The 23342-nt window shown below is 47.2% G+C and overlaps 1 protein-coding gene across 3 annotated transcripts in view; it reads right to left on the bottom strand.

Moving 5' to 3' along the window:
- Positions 1 to 23342, bottom strand: part of Sting (transmembrane protein sting) — an 89822-nt gene that overhangs the window by 48324 nt on the left and 18156 nt on the right. For all 3 annotated transcript variants that reach the window (XM_084605318.1, XM_084605311.1, XM_084605326.1), the window contains exon 4: positions 2609 to 2700. In XM_084605318.1, the coding sequence (XP_084461444.1) occupies positions 2609 to 2700 (92 nt within the window). The remainder of the gene's footprint in view (positions 1 to 2608; positions 2701 to 23342) is intronic.

Genomic DNA, 23342 nt, shown 5'->3' with positions numbered 1-23342 from the left:
GACAGTCGGATGACCGAGGAAGATAAGATAGGCCATCTACTCAAGGGCATTGCAGAAGACGTCTACCACTTCCTCATTGCCAAAGAAAACTTGAATTCGGTCACCGACGTTATTCGACACTGCCGGACATTCGAGGTCCTCAAGGCCCGCCAGATTACACCGAAGTTCGGGCGACTGGCGAATGTCACTACCGTGGCCAGCGTCGAAGAATCTCCATCCCCAAGTCTCCTGTGCACCATTCGTGAAATCGTTAGGGATGAAATTTCACGACGTGAGCTGCTTGCCCGGCCGCCCTCTGGCTTCGCGGCTGAAGCTGCTGCATCCTGTGACTCCACCACATGGTGCATTTGAGAAAGTTGCAATCCACCTTATGGGTTCCTTCCCGAAATCTTCCGATGGAAATCGCTGGATCGTGGTTTGTGCCGACTATCTCACTCGCTACTGCGAAACGGCCGCTCTTCCTTCAGCCACCAATCACCACGTGTCCATGTTCTTGCTCCGTTCCGCCATCCTGCGCCATGGACCTCCGCGAGTGATCATCAGTGATCGAGGTCGGCAGTTTACGGCAGATGTAGTGGAATAGCTTCTCCGTTTGTGCTCGTTACATTTTCGACACTCCACACCATACCATCCTCAAGCCAACGGTTTGATGGAGCGCACCAACCGCACACTCGTTAACATGCTCTCTATATACATTGCATCAGACCACAAGAACTGGGATACAATACTGCCGTTTATAATGTGTGCCTTCAACACTGCAACACATGAGACGACCGGCTACAGCCCATTTTTTCTTCTCTATGCCCGTGATCCTCGCTATTCCCTCGACACCCTTCTTCCGTATTCCATCCATGACGAACCTTGCATCGCCGAAACTCTTTGTCGGGCCGAAGAAGCTCGCCGTCTCGCCCGTTTGCGGATTCTGGCTTCGCAAGAATGTTCCAAAGCTCGGTACGACAGACAGCATCGCCATGTGTCTTACGCACCTGGAGACTTAGTGTGGCTTTGGCGACCTCTCTGGAAACGTGGTTTAGCCCAGAAAATTTTGGTGTATTACGCTGGCCCTTACGTTGTCCTCGACCACATCAGTGACCTGAATTACGAAATCGCACGCATGACCGCATGTGGTCGTCGCTCAGCTACAACGGAACTCGCTCATGTCGCCCGGATGAAGCCGTGCCAATCCCGCAGGCACTATTAACTCCCTCGCCCAGGGGGGCTTCGGCTGTCCCGGGGGGAAATGTAGCAATCCTGAGGAACAGGAAAAACACATAGAAGAAGAAAGGGAAAAGGACGTTGAGAAAGACGAGGAGACTCTTGTGCTCGTGCCGGACTCGCAGCCGTTCAGCTGGTTCTCTGCCCCCTCGATCTGTGCAGCACTCCGACGTCAAACCCCCGTTGTAACAATATGCTTCTGGCTTTGTTCGTGTCTTCTTTGAAGGAACATACGTTCTCAAAGCTGTTTGTCCATTTTTTTTGCCTTTAGAAACGCGACAGGTGATGAATCAGTCTCCTCTTTTAATATCTGTACTGGAACATTGTGCAGTATTACTACCCAATTCCATTTCGCAATGCAATTGAACTCGCGCTGGACATACCTGCTGACAGACAATTCTAGACGAGAAAAAGTTGCACTTAGCTTGACTGCTAGCATTAATTCGCGACCTTCCTTTGAATTTCGGAAAAAATGGCCACATAATAGGCACATTGGTAGAAAAAATATGGATAGCTTGTTTCCGAACTCCCTCCACAACTTGATGAAGCCCGCTTGGTCCCAAAGTGAATAATAAATATTTTGCAGAATTTACCTTAATTAATTAACTAGCTGAGCGGAATGAAATAATATGCCGCTAGTTGCGCCAAGCTGCGCTTCGTAGTTTTTTTTAGTCCTTGGTTCAAGTTATGTGAAACACCCTGTATGCGCTATATTTTAACATTGCTTGTTGTTAGACCAGTTATTACAAAAGCAAGAAGATGCGCTGAAACAGTCTGCTTTCCATCAAAGTGGTCTTGGAAAAAGAACACTTTAACCAAACACGACTTATATCCAAAGTCGCACCTAGGAACAAAACACCATTTCTCATATTTTTTTTCCTTCATGTTAATATTATCTTTGCAGCATGCAGCAAGCATAAACAAGCAGCACAAGCAGCAAACTAAAGCAACGTCTCCCGTGAAACGCTGACGGTGCCCCTGACTGCAGTGACCTGTTCTCCCCTAGCAGCAGTCACTCCTGTCTACGAGCAGCGCGCCGCATTCTTCACACCTTCCCTTCTAGGCACCCTAATTGCAGTGAATGCATGCCAAGGAAAGAAAATTTCTACTGTGCGGCACCAGCCAAGGCCTTGCTAGCAAAAGCTCTACAAGGAGTGTGCAATGTACCGCGTGGAGCAGCAACGCTCAGGCTTTCTCATTTCTTCAGTGCAGATTCTGCAGTGCTTTCACAATGTTTTACATGGCCAGTGAGACAGAATCATAGAACACCTTCACATAAGACCCCCCAACCCCCCTATGAATTTTCTATGGACAGTCAACAGCTTTTAGCCCTCACACGTAAAGAAAAACTTCACACAGGGCAGTAATGCTTCAATGAACTACAGTCACTCACCCAGAGGCAGAGCACGGTGACTAGAGCCACCAGAAAGTGCACGTAGCCGTCTCTGTTGATCGTCTCCCAGATGTGACCAGAATCCTCAAGGACTGTCTGCAATGGAGCAAGGTCAGAGGTCAGCCAACTGTTTTAAAACCCAAGAATATCATCACTCTAATTGAACTTGCACAGATATTACACAAAAAGGCCGCTTCGAAAGCCCCCTCTTCAAACTCCTACCATTTTTCAAGTAAGGGTTTTGGAAACCTTCATGGTAGTTCCAACCAAGGTAGCTATGCATAGCAGCATGTTTGCAGCATTTAACTCAGACAGAAGCACATGGCGGCCAACAGTGCCAGAAAAGGTTATGCCAACCGGAGACCGGTTTCTGCATTAGAATCGACTCCACAATTGGGGCACACTGCTTACAAAAAGTATGGGAGGTTAGATGGGGAGACCTCTGTCCAACAATAGGCACTGCTTGGTCGAAACAGTAACACAACTTTTTTTTTTTTCATAATACCGGGTTCATTATGGAAGCCTTTACACTGCGCTCATCTCTTGTCACTGTCTCGTGCCTGCACTTCAAAATTGGCAGCATTCCTTGAGGTAGAGTCACATGCTTTACGAGCAACACTGAAAACAAGGATTTCCTTCCGCCCTCTTGACTTCATGCTGCTGTTAACAAGGGAGTGAATTTGATCACCACACAGAGCACAACCAACACTACTCTTGGCCTGGTATGCCTCTTAGCACTTGCACCTATTAACCCTTGTTATATCTAAGCATGAAGGTTACAAGATGCTCTTTGCCTGAAATCGCTAGCTGTGAGAGCGACAGATGATGCATAACAAGTGGGGGGGGGGGGGGGGGGGAGTCACTTGTTTAAATGCTGCGCACTGTTGTACGTAGAGGATCCCTACCGAAAATATACGTCATTTCATTTTTCATCGCAATTTTGGCACTGCCCCGCAGGACTACTTTTTTTTTTTTTTCTGCTCAATGAACTGTATCTTATAAATTGGAGATACCTCAGTGCAGTCTCTGCACACTGGTTGTACAGCAGAGTGGATATTATGCACGTTATAGAGCTTAATTATTACACAGTCAGTAACTAAAATGAACTTTCTGTTTCCAATTTTAAAGGGGATATTATAAGGAGAAATTTAAGGCCATCAATATCAGAGGCGAGTCCCCTTTAAAAATTTTCTTAATTGGCAATGTGGCTCAAAACATCGAATGCCAAAAACACACAGCTGGATGCTAGTTTAGTTGGCTTTCACGTAATGCAAATTTCTACTATGGCATTTTTATGTATCAAGCACATATGCAGTTTGTGTACTTGATAACACAGAAGAAGGAACTTTGGCAACAACACCATTTTATACATGTGCAATGCCTGAAAGCCCATTTAATGAACTTTCAGGTGCATTTTTGTTTTATTCTTCACGTTCAATACTTCAAAGTAAGAGTAACAGACTGGATTCCAAGAGTTGCCAAACACAGCAGGGAACATTAGAAAATTAGGTGAGCGGATGAGATTATGAAGTTCGCGGGGGTCAAGTGGATTTAGCTAGCATAGGACTGGGTTAATTGGAGGAATATGGGAGAGACCTTTGTGTTGTAGTGTGTATAGTCCGGTAGATAACAGTGATTTCAAGCCAAACTGCTGATTAAGAAAAGACTTAAGAAAGAGTCTCATCCTTGATGCTGACAGGCTTCTATTTTACAATGTCCTTAAAAATCATAAATAAAAAAATTGATTACTTAATTGAGCTAATTAATTGTTTAATAATTAAGCTCTATATCATAAATGATGTGTCTTGCTCTACAATTAATCAAGGTATCTATCACAATTTCTTAAATGCAAATCTGTAAAGAGAGAAAAAAATAATTTGTTATGTAATAATGATTGCAGTAATAAGTGCTAAGGAAATTTTTTCACCCTTTAGCTAGGCCCAACACTACTCTGCACATACAGCTAACAGCTAAGAGGCAGATCTGCGGAAAGATGATCTATAATAGTCTAGAATGGTTTAAACAGACAAGAGCTGCTACTGATTAAAGAAGTACTAGGCAAAGACCATGGTGTTGGAATAGTTAGGTGGATGAATGAGCTTCACTGGAGTGGGCCGCAGCTGCTCGTAGTGTGCCTGTACTCTGGCAGGCGGCATGACCCTGTTTGGGGCCAACGACACCGAGTGTGCAGCGCTCGTAAACATGTGAATGCATGTTTTATGAAGGTCAGTTCTGCTTCAGTAGTAATAATCCTAACATTCTGCTGTGCTTTACATTAAATGTTTGTCATGAAAACACCAGAGTGCTAACTAAATAAGAACTGTTCGCTCTTATTTATTTAGATTGAATTGGTGCGGGCTGTAACAGCACTGCTCTGCGATACGTCTGACAGTGTTCCTAGCATTTTTCCTAACATTTTGCTTTTATATTAAGCAATAATGTCAGCAGTGTTGCGCCTAATTATTTGAAACACTTTCTGTAAGATTGCCGACAGAGAACTCCTGGAAGTTAGCATAAGCAAACTGCCACTCCCCTTGCTTTCGCTTGCACACCTATTATGCCCACAAATTCGTGCATAGGTTTCGGGCACTGAATATTGTGCAATTGTTTAAAAAAAAAGGCTGCACAATGTTGGATCCCCATTACAGGTCTTGCTAAAATGTTTGGAAAATTGAATGCACTCAAATCACTTCTCTTAACTGCATTTCGTCGAACACTAAAATCACATGGCACAAGCACTCTTGAAGCACTCTTTGAAGCTCTCTTACATGCTTGTCACCCTCAAGTGCTAACACTTTTCCTCTGAAATGTCCTCGTAGTCATTCTCTATGGCACATATGGCACATGTGCCATTTACTTGCGCGAGAATGCACAGTCTGTAAGGTCTTCGGGAGCACACAAGATCCACATCTGCAGATACGAATTCATAAAAAGATTTTGGTACCTCAGCAGTCTCTTGGATGCTCGCCCAAGCTTCATCATCAAGGAAGCTTTCCACAGTATCCATATATGGGCCCTCTTACATCATGTCACCACATTTAAAGCCTGCTTGTCTGAAACAGTTTTTCACAGCTTCACTTTTTAGGCTATTCCAGACATCTGCAATCACCTGAACAGCAAAGTTTGCATGAATTACTACTGTACAGTCTTGATGCCTGTCGAGCAACAGGTATTCTACCAACCTTGTTTTGTACAGCAACTTGACAGAATGCATAATGCCTTCGTCTATTTGTTGAAGGTAGGATGTGGAGTTTGGAGGTTAAACATAACTTTGGTGGCTTTGAACACGAGAACTTTGGTGCTGCAAGAAGCATTGTCCACAAAAAGAAAGACATCAGGATTCTAAGGTTTCATCTTGTGATCAAATTTTAACAGCAAGGAGTTAAAAACGCTGGATGCCATTCATGAATTTTGATTAGTTTCGTAGGTGACAGTAATGCGATGCCAGTGGCTGAAACAATGGGGTCGTTTTGACTTTCCAATCATGGGGAAGCACTCCTTCTCAGTTCTTGACATATGCAACATAAACGATGCTGATATGGAACAGAATTTAGCTAAGGGAATCTGAAGGGCATAATGTACAAGTTGGTACGCTTCAGCTGCATTGCATGATCACACCTGGGTTGTGCCTCTTCTAAATAGTGAAGAATTTACTCTAGGGACCTGAAAAAGTTGTCCTTAGTAACCGAGCGTCTCTTGTAACCATGTCTCTTGTATGCAATTATGTTAACATGGAAGATATAGGAAAACCAACCAAACCATTTTCAAATGTCTCTTATAACCGAGTGTCTTTTGTAACGAGATTTAACTGTACCACCAAAAATTGTGTGTCCATCCTAAATTTCACCCTCACCAAGCTTACTTTCACATTGTAGTGACACATGGAAATGGCACAACCTAATTTTTTTTGAAGGAAGGAGTAAGCAAGCTAATAGACTGTGAATATGTAGCAACAGACACAGCAAAAGACAATGTTCAGAGTAGTGCCAGATTCTTTCAGTTGTGAGTTTGGCAGCTGCAAAGCACCTTTTAGCTGCTGTCGTCTGCAGTGTATTCCTGGTAGCTCAGCTTTCGATAGCTTCGATTAAAGGCCTTGTGCAGAAAATGCCTGAAGGCATGCACAAACTTGCTTAAGTTCAGCAGTGAGGATCTTCTGCCTTCCTTTTTAGAGCCTAGTTGGCATGGCTGAGTGTAGCAAGTTTTTCTCAGTTTTGATGAACGGTGAAACTAGCACCGTTAGGCTTCAATTTGTGTTGCTTCTCCTTTACCCTCTTCTGGCGAATTCAGAATGTGTCTAAGAAGCTGGAGCCCTTCTTGCAGACAAATCTTCCCGCACTGAGGATTAGGGACATTTCGTTTGCTATTTATGGTGATAGTACTACTCTCCATTTTGTCATCAATTTTGACGACCTTGGCAGCCATTGGAGAAGCAGCAGGGCAGACGCACATGGAGCCCCAAGAACACGTTGCCTCAATACAACCACTGATGCAGCATGTGATGTAACCGACTACTGCAGCTCGCTGGCGTTTTGCTTGAAGAAAAGCAGCACTTTCGAGTGCATCTATTTCGAGTCGCCGAAAACCTCAGCGGTTTTACGAGAAAGGAGGGTTTTTGAAAAACATTTGTGAATGCTAAGACCACTGTTGTTGGTTCTCCTTGAACCGCTTTCACGTTGCAGGCATCAGCGTGTTAGTCGGCTACCTTCTTTTGTTACTTGCACACAGGGTTCGGCGTTCCCTGGTTTTTTCAGTTGCAGGGGTTGCCTTTCGGTGCATTGTACTTCCTCAGGATGGCATATGCACTGTGTGCCTGCAAGCCCGTTTGGGAACTGGAGCAGGCCTGCCATACACGCGACAGCACAAGTGAGCAAGGGCAAGCGCTGTGCCCAGACCAGTGAATACCAATTTTCTGTGCCTGCACTGTCTGCAGTGCACGTATGCCATATTATTCCAATGATGCGCAGCTCTCTTGATTGCAGCTGCATCAGCCACTCTTCATCCTGTGACATCTGCTAATCAAGCACAGTGGTGCGAGCACAAAAAAGCTAGGCCAGGGCACATGGATACGAGGGCCACTTTCCAACACCTGACACAGGGTGTGCAGGCACAGGAAGGGTGTCTAGCAAACCACTATTTTCAAAGTCCCTGAATTTTTCAGGTTTTCCTTCATTATTTCAGGTCAAGTTCCCTGACGAGTGAAGAGGCTCAAAAATGTAGCTGCTTATGATAATGAGCATAGACAAATAATTCCCAACAAAAAGCTATTTACTAATCATATTCTGCAGTTTATAATCGTGAAAGGTTGTTATTAGTGTTAATGGCAAGTAAAAACGTTGCAAGCTTACTGAAAATTAAAAAAGTATGATGCCAGCATCAGCAGAGCTCTTTGATACTAAAAGTTGCGAAATGTTCTATAGGCCCCATGTATAAAAAAAAAACAGCAGTTTTGATTGGTCAAAATGCAGGTGTATATAAGGTGCCTCGATGCGAGGCACCCTAGGTCACGACCGGTCTCGAGGGACAGCGCGCTTTTCTTAGCGCGCTCGAAGTGAAAATTCTTAAAGATAACAGCCATAGAGTTAATTAGGAAGAGACGCGAATCTTAGAATGGTCAAAAATGGTCAAAAATCGATTTCGAGTAAAACTCATTTTCAGAACATTTATCCTTTCAGGCACCTACACATTCAAATTATTAACATTGAGTTCAGACAGGAAATGTGATAAAATCGGCCTTCAAAACGTCACGGCAGCCACGAAATGCCCCCCGAAAACAAAAAATGTGTTCGAAATTCCCGCGCACGCCACGGGCGTTGCAGATGGCGACTGCCACCATCTCGAGCTTGGTTTTTAAAGCTACTTTCTTTGAGCGCAATTTGCGCTATCTCAAAATGGCTTCGCTCAAGTGAACTGGCTACATGCGCCGGCTTTCCGAACACCGCTGATGGTCTCTGATTAGCTCTCCGCGTCTCCCACTGACTGGGGTGATCGGCACGTCATTTTTTTCCTTGCTGTTTTGCGTTCGCTGCCATAGCCGCCGCTTCATGCGTGTCTCCGTTTGCGCTCATGTTTCTCAATGCAACGCTTTGTGCAAAGTTTTTCCTTCAAATAGAGATGACGAAAAACAGTAGATTGTTACCGTGCACGCAACGAGCCTTTGCAAGTCGTAAGAAACGGGCGAGGAACAAAAACCAGAAGACGTCGGCCACAAGCGTGCCGTCGGGACAGTTGAGTTACAGCCAGTGCCAGACTTTTTAGATGTGTAGGGAACATCAACCATGCTGCCGGATGACAACATCGCGAGTCCAAATTAGAGTGCAAATTGCATAACGAATCACGGTACACTGAGTTCATGCCGCCGCCGCGTGCTACTCTACGGCGGAGGTGGTGGTGAAAAACATATAATGTTTCAAAAGGGGTACGATATGCATGAGCCGGATCTTTGCCCTTACAAATACTAGTAGGTGGGGTCCCTAGTACGGGACTCCAGTGGCGTCGGCTGCTGCCAAGGCGTGCTCGACCAAGGCCTTTTGGGCCTGCAGGTCATAGCAGCCGAGCAGGGCTGCCTCCCAGTCCTCCCGAGTGGCATGGGGTGAGGAAAAATAGCTGGGTTGGGTGGGCAAGCCCACACGTGTGATAGATGTCCGAAAACTTCTCCGCACAGTGTGGACAACTGCCCGTGAAGGAAGGATTATTAAAATGTTTCAGTGCTGCTGGGCACAGCAGAGCGTTGGTATAGAGACGGAGTAGAAGCTGCTCCTCCGTCTTAGATAGACCTTTACTCGGGTAACGGTAAAGGCTATGGCAAGATTGATAACAAAGAACAATGTCTTCAAAAGAATATATGCGTTCGAATTTGAGGTCCTGATCTAGGGAATCAATATGGGAAGCCCAGAAAGAAAGCGCGTGGGCGGTGGCGTCGGCTGCCCCTCGAGACCCATATGAGCAGGAGCTTATACTATTTTCCGGTGAGCGGGTCCCCGGTATAGGTGCAATTTTGATGTAATCGGTAGGCCAAGTATAGAGCCCAGCCTTGTTCGACATTCCGACAGGCCTCTCGCGAGTCGGAGATAATTATTTTGGAATCAATGTGGGTAGCTGCTAACGCAATGGCGACCTTCTCCACGTGAGTAATGTCACGGGCGCGAAATGTAAGCCCGTTAACAGTTTTGGACTGGTGGACCACTGCGGCTGGTACCATACCCCATGGTGGGGGCCGGAGGCGTTCACGTAATAAATGCCGGGCTTCGACCCATAATGGCGGCCCAGGGCTTCTGCCCGCGTCAGGTGCCGGCCATTGTGGTCTTCGCGTGTCATGTTGTTAGGAAGAGGGCGTACGTGGAGGGCGCATTTCCACTCAAAAGGGAGATGTACACGCTCTTCCATAAGGGTGGTATTGTTGGATGTGTAGCTGGGCAAGGAGGCGGCGACCCAACAGTGTCTTAGAAAGACGTGTGTATTGGTTGGTTAAGTGAGCCTCTCAGATCTCCCGAAACGTATTCACCAAGCCCAGGCCAGGTAGACGCTGGTTAGAGGTGTCCACGGGGAGATCGAGGGCTCTCTTAAAAAGTTTGTGCAGGTTGACTTGAGTGCATCCTCGTCTTGTTTCCGAAAGTGGAGGTAAGGAGCCGAATACAGGATTCGACTGGTCACGAATGCATGCGCCAGCCGTAAGGCGTCTTTGCACTGCAACCCTCCACATTTGTTAGAAACCTGGCGGACCATGCGGACCATGTGGCCCACCTGGTCCCCCACCTTACGGAGTTTCGCCAAGGTAGTGTCCAACCGTCTATGTTGATGAATGAAGAGCCCCAGTACCCGGACTTCTGTGCGTTCAGGAATTGGTCCTGTCTCTAAAGAGAGCTCATTTTGGGTGTACACTTTGGTGAGAGGCTTATGTGCACAAATTCAGGTTTTTGAAGGGAGCATTGAAGGCCGCAGCGGCAAGCATAATGATCCACCATGGTTGCCGCTTGCTGCAGGTAGGCCTCAATATCTCCAAGGGAACCTTGCGTGGCCCACAGGGTGATGTCATTGGCATACAGCGCATGCTGCACACCAGTGACAACACCCAACTGGGCCGGCAGGTGCATCATAGCCAGACTGAACAAGAGAGGAGACCACTGCACGCTGTGGTGTTCCTCTGGTTCTAAGTTGGAACCAGAGGAACACCTAAGTATTTTAATCCTGTATTTTAATGTAGGATTAGTGATCTGTCAAAAATTGCCGAATGTATCTGAACGCGTTGCGTCCGCAGCCGATTTGTGAAAGATGAGGGAGCATTACCTCATGAGCAACATTGTCGAAGGCTCCCTTTCAAGTCGAGGGCGAGTATAACCCTGTCGATGTGGGGCATTCGACCGAGTCAAGAACGCCCCAATTAAGTTGTAACAGAACATCCTGTGCGGACTTGTGCGAGCGAAATCTGAAGATGGAGTCTGCGAAGATGTGTTGATTTTCCATGAGCTCGGACAAGCTGTCATGCACCATCGTCTCCATTAGTTTGCTCACACACGAGGTTAGAGAGATGGAGTGAAGTTTATCTGTGTTAATGGCCTTGCCAGCTTCTGGAATGAAAGTGAACAGAGAAGTCTTCCAATCGATGGAGAGTGACGCGTCCTGGAGCCAAATTGAATTGATGTAATCCAATAAGGACTGGTAGGCTGAATCGGGTAAATTAGCCAGTAATTTGACTAATTTATTCCCGACCCGGGGCTGCACCCCGCTTCATTTTCGCCAGGGCAGCCCACAGATCCTGGAGCTGGAACGGCTGATCCAGCTCAGCGTTCTCTGAACCTGCATAAGAGTGCGCCGGTCCCCAGGGGTCCTGGGCAGTGCACGAGTATTGATCCCGCAACTTGTGCGCTAGCTGAGTTGTGTCGCCTTGAAAGCTGTGTATGGCACGTTGTAGATGTTTCTGAGTTTCTGTGTGTGTCTGCGTTGGGTCAATAAGAGCATGGAAGAGCCGCCAGGTGTTCCTGCTGGACATCTGCCGCGCCGCCATGTTTCAACGGTCGACCCAGTTGACGTCTGTGAGCTGGGCCGCATACTAGGCTGCCTGTGGGTGAGCTCGGAAATTCGAGCCTTAAGTTTACGGTTATGCTTTTGTCGGCGCCACAGGCGGACAAAGCAATGCCGTGCTTCCCAGAGGTGGAGGAGGTGGTTATCCACGTCTGATATGCCCTCGAAAAGTTGAATTTTGGCTTCGGTGGAGCGAAGGCTAGAAACCAATTGTTGGGACCATGGCTGGTAGCCTCGCTCGAGTATGGATGTCACTGTGTTGTAATTTTTTCTAAATTCAGACCAGCCTGGGAGTCGAGCCTGTGTTGTGGGTTTTGCTAATGGTCTGGTCCACATTGTAGTGTTTAGTATGCAGGAGTCGCTACCGAGGGTTTCCTCAGTGTTGACTCACTCAGCATATTGAATGTGTCAGGTAAAGGTTAAATCCGGACACGTATCCCGAGTCACGGAGTTACCTATACGTGTTGGGTGGACGGGGTCTGCGTGAAGAGTGAGGCCTAATGTAGACGCAATACCCGCCAACTTGCGTCCCCGTTTCTCTTCACGGTGGTACCCCCAGGCTCGACTAGGAGCGTTGAAATCGCCAGTGCACTGAGTAGTCAGTGCAAAGTGCGTTCTGTCAGAAAAGTCCACGGCCCAATGCGTTTTACCTTGGCGTTAGTGCGGAATGCGATGCGGATGAGCGGCAATGCTTTGGCGGCCCTCAGCCCGTCGCGTTGCATGTTGCCGCGAATTGTCGCCTCATACAGTTAGCGCTCTAAGAAATTTTATCGCGCATACGAAGCGTGGAGCCTGTGGCGAGATCGCGAAGATGTGAGCGGTCAACCACTGGTCAGAACGGACCTCAGCTGTAGCTCAGCTCGCCAATCACTTTCGCGTTGGCCGCTGCCGGAGTGATTATTCCTGCTTTTTGCCGCATACTACTTCCACGCAGCATTTCCGCATATTTTATTGAGTACCCAACTCACGTGCATATCGGTTCTTCTATTGTGGCAGCTCAGCCATGCGCTGGCGTCAAAGTAATATATCGCGTGTCACTTAGTGGCGCGGCTTGCGGTGGGGGCCACGCGCTCAGTTCACACAAAAAAATCTGCACGAATAACATACTTGCTGAGCACCAGCTTAAAATGTAAATGCACTGCAGAATATATCGTGCCATTTTCCCTGATTTGGCGAATTTTTGGATGGTTTCCCTGACATTTCCCTTATTTTTCCTGGTGCATGAAATTTCTCTGACAATTCCCGGTTTTCCCAGTTGCTAGACCCCCTACCAGGTCATGGTACCATGAAATCGCCGTTTAAAAAAGACAGCTGTGCAGTGACACAATTGCAGTTAAGACCTACATTTGGAGGTCCCAGATAAGTCTCACACTTGACATGTTACACAGGTCGACCCAATTTTCGATGGCTGTTTTTGTAGGAAGTCAACATGGCTTCAGTGCGTGTGAAAAAGCTTAAAAGCTTTTTTACTTGATGGCCTAATGTGTTAGAAAAGTACGTAATTTTGAAAACCCTTCTTGTGCCATTCAACTGTTTCTGTTAGTCAGGAGCATTCAGAATAATCTCTCTAAAATTATTCAAAGAAAATTATTACAGTAAAATCTTGTTACATACTACGAACACCACATTAACGAATCGTTTAAAAATCTCAAACAGATTTCCTATATTTTCAACCTAGAAATATTTCAGAATTACGAATTTCAATATAAAGTAATTTTAAAATAACATGCCTAATTTTTTTTTGCTGTAATCTAGGAACACCAGTACAGTCCAGCCCACTTATAACGAACTTGATTGTCACGCGGCATTTGTTCGTTGTATCCAAAGTTCGTAGCAAGTGGACCACCTATAATATGGGCAAAAAGAGCAAGCGAGACAAAAGTTAACTTTATTTTTGAAAAAAATCCGTGATGCATGTCTGCTACTTCAAAGCTGATCGCATCACTGCCGTTTCTAATTTGTCCAGCGCGGTAATATGTTTATCGCCAAGGCCTCTGCTGCACACGAGTTCTTTAAGCAACGCGATGTAACCGATCGCGGCTGAAGCATTCACAGCAACCGGCGGTAGAGCAGCATCCTTGTCATCGTCCTCGTCGGTCTCTGGGCAGTCAGGAAGGGCTCGCACTTCACGCACAATAGCTTCATCAGTGCATGGCTTCGCAATGTCGGCGTCGTCATCAGCAGAAACGAAATCGTCCCAGGCAACACCAGGTCCGGCCAGCTGCGTGTCAATGACGCATTGCCACAAGTCCTCGTGCGACCGGCCTTCCGGTGGGTGATCTATGGCGTCTTCGGTGCCTGGGCCCATAAAACCCGCCTTGCGGAAGCAATTTGCTATGCACTCCGCGGTGAGTTCCATCCACGCCTCTTTCAACATCTCCACCGCAGCACGCAAGCTGATGTGAACTGGCATGGCAGCATCAATCACGATCAACAAGCATTGGATGACGCGTCACCGGTAGCACACCTTGAACGGGATGGCAACGGAGCAACAAATGGAGAACCAGTTTGAGCCGGTAGAGCAGGCGCCTGACTTTCCGGTTTGGCCGACGCAGATCACGTGGATGCATCACAGCGACGCGGGCGGCGCCACTTTCTCTTTCGTCACCGTGCACGCGCTTTTTCGTTTTCATTTTTCAACGCGCGGTTTTTCTTTTTTTTTACTTTATTTTACCCACAAAGGAGCGCCGGGGGACGCTTTGTGCACTCAGTGTTCGCGTCGTGTCAGGGGAACACAAAGTGCGCGAAATTCGCCTGCCGCGGGTTCGCAATCGAGCGAATCCGCGCCAAACACCGCCGGCTCGGTCAACAACGGGGGCCCGACAGCTTAGCGTTCGCTCTAACCGAGTGTTGAGGCAGCAACAGTTCCATTCTATATGAGACACTGTGCCATTGCCCCAATATATATTTTCACGGTAGCATCACCCTCGTTCGTACTAAGCGAATGTTCGTTATATCTGCGGCTGTTATAAGTGGGCTGGACTGTTTTACGAATTCGACTAAAATTAACAGCACCACAACTCGCAACTCCCGCGTGAAACAGAAACTGCTGTTTCTGCGTGCACGGTCTGTGTGATGTGGTAATCATCATCATCATTATTATATCTAGTGCCACCAAAATTCTCTGGTTTAATATGCTGTAGTTAGCAGGCCTAGCCACCAGCCTTTTTTCTTTCTGTGTTGTGTGTCATTCGCTGCTCGCTCGATCGTGGCACTGGCGTGTGCGGGAAGGTTTTTTTTGTTGCTGATTATCTTATTGCAAAATTTTTGCGATATCTGAGCGAACTGCAGCCAACATTGTGCCAAGAAGATAGGAAAGCAGTTTTCGCTGCAAGAAATTGACGCAAGAAAAAAGCAAACTGGCCTCTGCAGACAGCTAGCATTGCCCGATCATCTGTTGCAATCATTTTGAAAGACTGAGACAAGATTTTCAAACATCAATGAACACTGAAGATGAAGCCATATCAAACTCTGATATTTTATTGTGCGTAGACAAAGTCTGCATTTTCATCACTCGGTGCAATCTTATACTCTATGAGGAGTTTCGCAAAGTGGAAGGTGTACTGTGCTGGTGTGTGTGCTGCATGCAGCAGAAGGAAACAGATTTCTTCAAAATAAAAAAAATTCTAAAGGGCACTTTGGACCCCTAAAGTGCGATGCAGTGGACTCTAGCCCTCCACTAGGGCACCTCTATCTGGGGGCTCTTCTTTCACTCCCACCTTTTTACCGTGTGGTACAAGCGTCCGCGGAGAATTGTGACAGATACTGCACCTTTTCTATCCTGTAAATCAATTTTAAATGCCGCTGATGCCTGCTGTATTAAAGCCTCCTAGACATCTGGTTCTGCTTCTGTTTGCTGTGTGGTGTGGCGTTCGAGGAAGCGGCAAATGAAAGGCGCCGCACTGACGCCTGGATTGGATGCCTGGCGGGTCAGCTTCGTATATGCATGAATCACCTTGGTGATGTCATGACGGTACATAGCACGCCCCTTGTCGAACACAACCAGCATTTCATTGAACGCATCAAAGTTCACCGGCGTTCTATAATTTGTTTACAGGAAAGGAAAGGCGCAGTAGCTCTCACTCGTGGAATCCCGCTATCATCCTCATGGTAGACAAGAAGAATTATGAAGAGCGTTTCACAATCTGGGGTGAGGCGCAGTTGGTAAAGCACTGGGCTAGGGATCCAAGGGATGGAGGTTCGATTCCCAGTGGAGATATGGTTTATTAATTTATTTTTAACTCCCGCTCTCGAAAGCATGACACTTCTGCTGAGAACCTACTGCTGACAACCTATTGTCGATAACCTTCTGTTGACAATAATAGGCGTTAAAGGCTTTCGCCTTATTAAATCAAGTTTGAAGTTAATGCAACATTTTCATTTGAGATTTTGCTTGTCTGTACATGTGCCTACTGTCGAGGTACGTCATTTTCATACCTCAGTTTGACCACTGGCTTATAACTGCATGTCTTTCATTACAGCGATATTTCAAAAGACCAAAAGTGGTGCGCATGAGTGCAGTTATCAGAGCTCGAACCGCGGCAAGCATCCAAGGGGTGGCATTTCTTATTGAACACCAAAATCATAACGCTGTGAAACGGAGTGTGCGGGGCGGGGCAGATGTAGAGAAACAAAGACCAAGGGCGCAAACGAAGCAAGGTGAAACAAAGTCAATCAGGGCCAGCAAGTAACACGGCAAAAGTGAAAAATGAAAGCACGACACCAATAAACAACAAAAACGTAGCGCGGGCATAAAATTAGACTAAAAGGCAAGGCTGCAAAAATCAGTGCAGTTAAAAGTGCTAAGACCGGAAAAAGTATGGAATAGGTGATCAAATGCCTAAAAGACGCTGAATAAAAACATTCAAATAAATTCAGACAAAGCCAGAAATGACTGGTAAAATGACACAGACAAAAAGGCGAAGGTTGTCATATGCGTAGCAATCAGAAAAAACAGAACGGGTTGGTTGGTTTGTAGGGTTTAACGTCCCAAAGCAACTAAGGCTATGAGAGACGCCGTAGTGGACTAAAAACGAACCACAGATGCATGAAACCTAATGGCAATAAAAGGGGAGAGCAAAGACAGATTTGCTTGACTAGAACAGGCAAGACTGGAAAAAGGAGGAGGAAATATAAAACAATATACAGGCAAAAACTAAAAAGAATACACAAAAACACATCTAGGCAAAAAGGAATGAAAATTCTTTTCCTAACAATGCAAGTAAAGGTGTGCTAACGCTCGTTTGCTCATTTATAGCGGCAGCTTTTTTGATTTCACGGGTGAGCTGATTGTTGTTCTGTGCCAAAATTTCTGTTTCATTGAACTTCGGGGAGAGGCGGCAGCAGGGACTGCAGTCTCGACAGTGAATCACCAAATTGCCAGACTTTTTTCCCTTGGCATTATTTTGATGCTCTAATAGCCTTTTATTTATGCTACGGCCTGTCTGACCAATATGTCCTTGTCTGTTGTCAGCTAGCGCTCTTCCTCTGATAATGATTAACCAACTCGCCCAGCAACATACCTTAACCCTTTCACTGTCGGCTGTTTCTGACCGGGACGCACCCCCAGTGTCGGCTTGGTTTCAGAGAACGAGCATATCAGGGAACGAGCATAAAGATTTATTTTGCATTATGATGGGTATACAAATAAATTAGTCAATGCAATTTGCACATTTCAGTGTTCTGCAGGTGTTTAAATAAACATCATCATCATCAGTCTGACTATAAATGATATATGATAAAATTTAAAAAAACACGCCCAATACTTCTTCAGAGTGTGGTAGATCCTGAGTCCGAATCCGAGCTTGGCTGGTAATCAGAACCCGAAGAGCCATCGCTCCAGTCAGCCGTCGAAGGTCCCGCGCGGTCCGCCATCCGAAAGTAAGCGCGCGCGGAGGGCGCACATTCAGTGGCCAGCACAAGGGAGAGAAACGACGCGTAGTGAAGTCGAAAGAGAAAAAGATGGAAAGAGGCTAAAACACTCGTGTGCTGCTGCTGCTAACAGCAAGCTGTCCTCAAGCGAGGGCGCGTGGAGAGAGCGAATGGAGCAATCGAGTCATATGTCAGTCAGAGAGAGGCAACCGCGTGCGGCCCTGAACTTGCCACGTTGAGCGGAAGCGCGACAAAGAATAAAAATAAAAACCTCCAAACCTGCCGCAAATGGCAGAACAAACTTTGAACCCATAACCGCACGCGTGCGCCGAAGGATCGCTCGCTCGAGAGAGTAGTGTCACGGAGTGACCACGCCCCCTCCCACGAGCAAAGAACGGGCGGCCGCAGTCGCACCATACTCTTCCATATATGTGTCATATCGGCGCGGAGCGAGCATATCAGCTTGTAGAAAGATTCAACAGATGGCGGAGCAAGTCCAAGCGCGGTAGCTTTACGGTGAGGCGCGAAGATTTGAACGCAAGATAGAATACGTATGGGTACGTTATTGACACTGCGGGGAGGAAACGCGAATACGTACCGGTACGTTCGTGACAGTGAAAGAGTTAATATTTCAAAATAGCGAACAATTTTGTGTGGTCCCACGAGATTCGTTATATTGAGATTTGACTGTACAAAATGTAATGAACCTCCATGTAGGGAATTATTCTACCTTACAAAGTTTTTCAATTCCCCAACGCCACCCCCATATAAGTGTGTCTATTTCAAAACTCCATGTAACGAACATGTCGCGGCGGTTGACCTTGATATAATGAACTCACAGCGTCGATTGTCTCTTAGCTAGGGCTGAATTACTGGAAATTTGGCAGAAGCCCAGAAGTTTCAGTACGGTAAAACACGAACTGACACATGAGGAACGTCTACGATAGCAACAAGCGACCGCAGCAGTCTCCGCTGCTTTCGCTTTCATGTGGCGATATGGCAGTTCATGCCAATATTCTTAGATAAGAGACTCTTATCTAAGAGCGTTGGTTCATGCTCAGAAGCAGTGAAAAATAGGAAAACAAAGGAAACAGACACGGGGCGAGCAGTGTGGGTTCATCCCTGCATCCCGGGTGTCAGTAGTGGGAATAGCGTAGCGCGCCGGGCGGTTTTTTAGGGCAACAGTGGTGGGCGAGCGGGAACATGCTTGAAGGCACAGGAGCCTCCTCGCTTGCCGACAGCACGAATCCGCGCGCTCTCCCCCAGACTGATTTCTCCACCACCCCCTTTCCCCACTCCCTTGTAGACGCGTCGCACAAGCTGCAGCAGAGGTAGAGGCTGCTATCGCAGTATCGCCACGCGATTTTAGAGTGATCGCGAAGCTTTTCACCGCTTCTATAACTTCGAATAATTCCAATTTACTGTAAATATTTTCAATGTAGTTTCCCTTACAATGAATTCTTTATCTAGTTTTCGCTATGCACGGTCCTTTGGGGTCTCCATGCGAAAACTGCATATAACGAAAACCTGGATGTTACAAAAAATTACGGACATTTTACAAGTTCGTTAAAACGAGGTTTAACTATTTGCTTCGAATGTAAAAAGGACACTATTCGCGCAGGTCTAGTAACTACAATAGGTTGTCTGTGCCATGGTGTTAGAATAAAGGAGGTGTGTGAACGGGCCATCTCGCCTTGGAGAGTAGGTAGCGACAGCAAGCATGGCCGCCTCGATCGGCGCGCGCGCCCCATTGTGCTCACGACCCTAGTGTTGACCATTCCCAGCCTCGCCTCCGCTCCAGTACATTTACTCGCCTACCTCCTGAGGCGGCAGTATACATACCCATGTCACCTTTTCCCTCCCTTCCTGACGACGACTTCGTTGACAACCCCCCCATCATAAGCGTCACTCTACAGCGTAACATCGTCCTGCCTCATAACGTTGTACACGTCGAGAAAAACCTCACCTACATTCCCGTACTCAACTTTAGCATGTCTTCGCAAGTTCTCCCGGAGGGCATTTTCCTTGCCGAGCTGTTACCTTTGTCCAGCTTTGCTATTTCTGCAGTGCTGTCCGACCGTCACGCCGAAGAACCTTCACAACCTGCCTCATCGCATAGTCCGGAGGACTGCGTCTCAGCCATGGTTGCCTCTGACCTGCGTCCTGAATAAGCCAGTGCCCTTGTTGGCCTTTAGTGGTCATACAGCGACATTTTTGATTTCAGTCACGAATCCCTGGGTCAAACATCCGTCGTCACACATCGCATCGATACTGGAGATGCCCGTCCTATTCACAGACGGCCTTCAGAGTTGCTCTTTCTGAATGCCGGATCGTTCAGGAAGAAGTGGAGAAAATGTTGGCCAGCAACATTATTGAGCCGTCGAGCAGCCCCTGGGCGTCTCCGGTAGTACTCGTCAAAAAGAAAGACAACAGCTGGAGGTATTGCACAGATTATCGACACCTAAACAAGATAACAAAGAAAGACGTGTACCCTCTTCCAAGGATCGATGGCGCCCTCGACTGCCTGCATGGTGTCAACTACTTCTCCTCTACATTCAATGCCGCCTCCATCCAATGCACTAGCATCGCCGAGGCCGAATGCTTGGCCATTACACTCGCAATTGCACACATCAGTCAGTTGCAGACTCAGCTCACCACAATATGCACAGACTCCCAAACAGCATACAGATATCTACTGCGAGGAACCCTCCCACACTCATCTGCTAAAATATTATCTACTCTACCTACCCCTCCCGATACCATCACCATCACACGGGTTCCTGGGCATGAGGACATCCTCGGAAATGAGCGCGCTCATGCGTTTGCCCGAGAACTAAGCTTCCGGGCGCCGGTGGATGTCCTCCCCAAACCTTCATTAAAAACAACCATCGAACCTCTTGACTACACTACAATTGTTCGCTACTATCGTCGCTGCCGTGCCACGTACCCGCCACCACATCCCACGCTTTCTCACATTGACAGCACGTACTGGCGACAACTCCAAATACATTTCGTTTCCATCTCCTCAATTTTCCCACATATTTCACCCCACGGACTTCCCACCGTACTGCACCACATGCAATGCCACCCCACCCACCCTCTACTATTACTTAAGGGAATGCCCACATCCAATCCGCGTTCCTCCCGTCAAACACCCCACCCCCTCCTCCTGGGAGGCTGCCCTTCTAGCCACGCAACCTGCAGATCAGTTACAGTTGGTAGAGCGGGCTAAGCTAGAAGGAACAGCCAGAGGGCTCCTGGACTAAGAGGTCCTCCTGGGAGTGTTTACATTTTTTTTTTTTAATAAAGTTTTTCCTCCTCCTCCTCCAATGATCTGCGTTCTGGGACGAAAGAGATCGTGAAAACATAGCTTTTGTCACCCCGGATGGCCTCTACCAATTCAAGGTGATGCCTTTCGGCTTATGTAATGCCCCTGTGACCTTCGAGCGCATGATGGACTCCTTACTATGCGGGTTTAAATGGACCACATGTCTCGTATTTTCACGCATTTTCATCAACCTTTGAGGGCCCCCTCCACTGTGTTATGGGCTGGGAAGTCAAGGTCCTAGGACATTTGGTCAACACCCATGGCATCCAGCCGGACCCCGACAAAATTCGCGCTGTAAGTGCTTTTTTTATAGCGAAATCTAGCAGCGACGTGCATAACTTCCTCGGACTTTGCTCATATTTCCGGCGATTTGTACCAAACTGCGCGGAAATCGCCCGTCCACTCATGCAGCTTCTGAATAAAAGAGATCTTCTTTTCCTGGGGCCATGAATAATCGGCCGCCTTCGTCGCTCTCATTGCCCACTTCACCGGCCCGCCAGTGTTGGCTCACTTCAATCCGTCAACGCCCACAGAAGTACGCACCGACGCAAGTGGTCATGGAAATGGTGCCAGTCTCGCACGTCAACTCGGTTCCCCTCACGTCATCGCCTATGCCAGCAGACTCCTCTCTGCGGCCGAACAGAATTATTCCATCACTGAATGTGAGTGCTTAGCCCTAGTTTGGGCCATTATACGAAGTTCACAGTAGTCACTGACCACCATGCATTGTGTTGGCTTTCTGCACTCAAAGACCCAAATTGCCGCCTTGGACGTTGGACCTTGCGCCTTCAGGAGTACAATTTTTCAGTAGTTTATAAGTCTGGCCAGTTGCATCGAGATGCCGATTGCCTGTCCCGTCATCCAGTCGACCTGCCAAGCCAACCTGAATGTGACAATGACGCTTGCATGCTCTCTATTTCTGACTTTTCCAACATTCACCGTGAGCAACGCCAGGACCATCAGCTTCGCGAAATTATCAATTGCCTTAGTGCCGATCGCCATGACCCTTCCCTTCGTTTGTGCTGCACGACAGCACCGTATACCGGCACAATATGCGACCTGATGGTTTCAACCTTCTACTAGTAGTCCCTCAGCACCTACGCACAACTGTCCTTGAACAGCTTCACGACGTTCCCACAGCGGGTCAAGGAGGCATCTCTCGCACATATGACAGTGTCCACCGTCGGTTCTTTTGGCCAGGCCTATACCGCGCAGTCCACCACTACGTGGCTGCTTGTGACCGCTGTCAACGGCGGAAAAAGCCATTAGTTTTACCTGCTGGACTTCTGCAGCCGATTGACATCCCCATAGACCCATTTTCTCGAGTGGGTCTAGACCTTCTAGAGCCTTTTCCACTGTCTGCATCGGGGGACAAATGGATTGCGGTGGCCACTGATTACACCACAAGCTACGCGGTCACACGAGCAATACCAACCAGTTGTGCAACTGATGTCGCTGCTTTCCTCCGCAATGACGTTATACTCGTCCATGGAGCTCCCCGCCAACTGCTCACCAACCGTGACCATTGCTTTCTTGCGCGTATAGTCGACGAGATCTTACGGTTGTGAAACGTTTGTCATTCCTTCACAACTGCCTACCATCCACAAACGAACGGGCTTACCGAACGCGTTAACCGGACGTTGATGGACATGCTGTCTAAGTACGTTTCTGATGACCACCAAGGCCGTCCCATTTGGCGCGCACCCCATTGAAAAAGTGTAATCGGAGAAGTTCTCTCGCGTGCCGCGGAGGGGTACTCTCCACCCACTCCTGTTGACACCATCGCGGCAAGGAACATGATTGGAGAAGCGCACGAAGAGCAAACAAAAAAAAAATCAAGGGACGTCGCTCTGTATCCTAAAATTAGATTTACACAGTGCACACTGTTTTTGTAGCATAATACAATCGAGGCGCAGTTGAGGCTGTGGGGAGTTGACGATGTGGCTGGCGCATTGCACATGTAATGAAGTATCTATTCTGGGAAGTGAGCTGCCGGTGTGCTTAGCTAAACACTGCCCAAATGATGCTTTTCTTCCTTTTTATACTTCTTTTTCCTTAAAGAAACAAAAAACAAGCATATTACTGTTTCCGTGCTTTCCTTTCAGCATGGTCCCTGGCTGCCTTCTCGGTTCGAGCGTTGCGTTCAAAGAATTCAGATATGAAAGTGGCCGTAATTTTGAGGTGCATTTTCTCTAGCCTCGTACCGGACCTAATTATACACTCCGGGCTCTTCCACGCGTGGCCCTTTTTTTACATTGTGTACATTCAAGCAAAACTGAGTGGTGTTTGGAGTGGGCTTCCCAGCCCTCAAGTGTTGCTCTGAAGGTGCTCTGCTACATGTGATGATATGTATTATCACATTGATAGAACTACTTCAATTTCAGACGAAAATCATTATTTTGATAATCAGGGACTTGAATCTCATGTATAATTTCCTGTATCTTCAAGAAGTTGCCGCATTGTTGCGTGCCGTGCTGCATGTCCAGCAAAAAAAAGAAATGCGTGGTTTAAGTTTCC

This window comes from Amblyomma maculatum, chromosome 1 (assembly GCF_055883805.1).
Source record: "Amblyomma maculatum isolate TAMU_Amacu chromosome 1, ASM5588380v1, whole genome shotgun sequence".
NCBI lineage: Eukaryota > Metazoa > Arthropoda > Arachnida > Ixodida > Ixodidae > Amblyomma > Amblyomma maculatum.
Note: the sequence above shows the minus strand (reverse complement) of the source record. Positions and strands in the feature narration are given on the sequence as shown.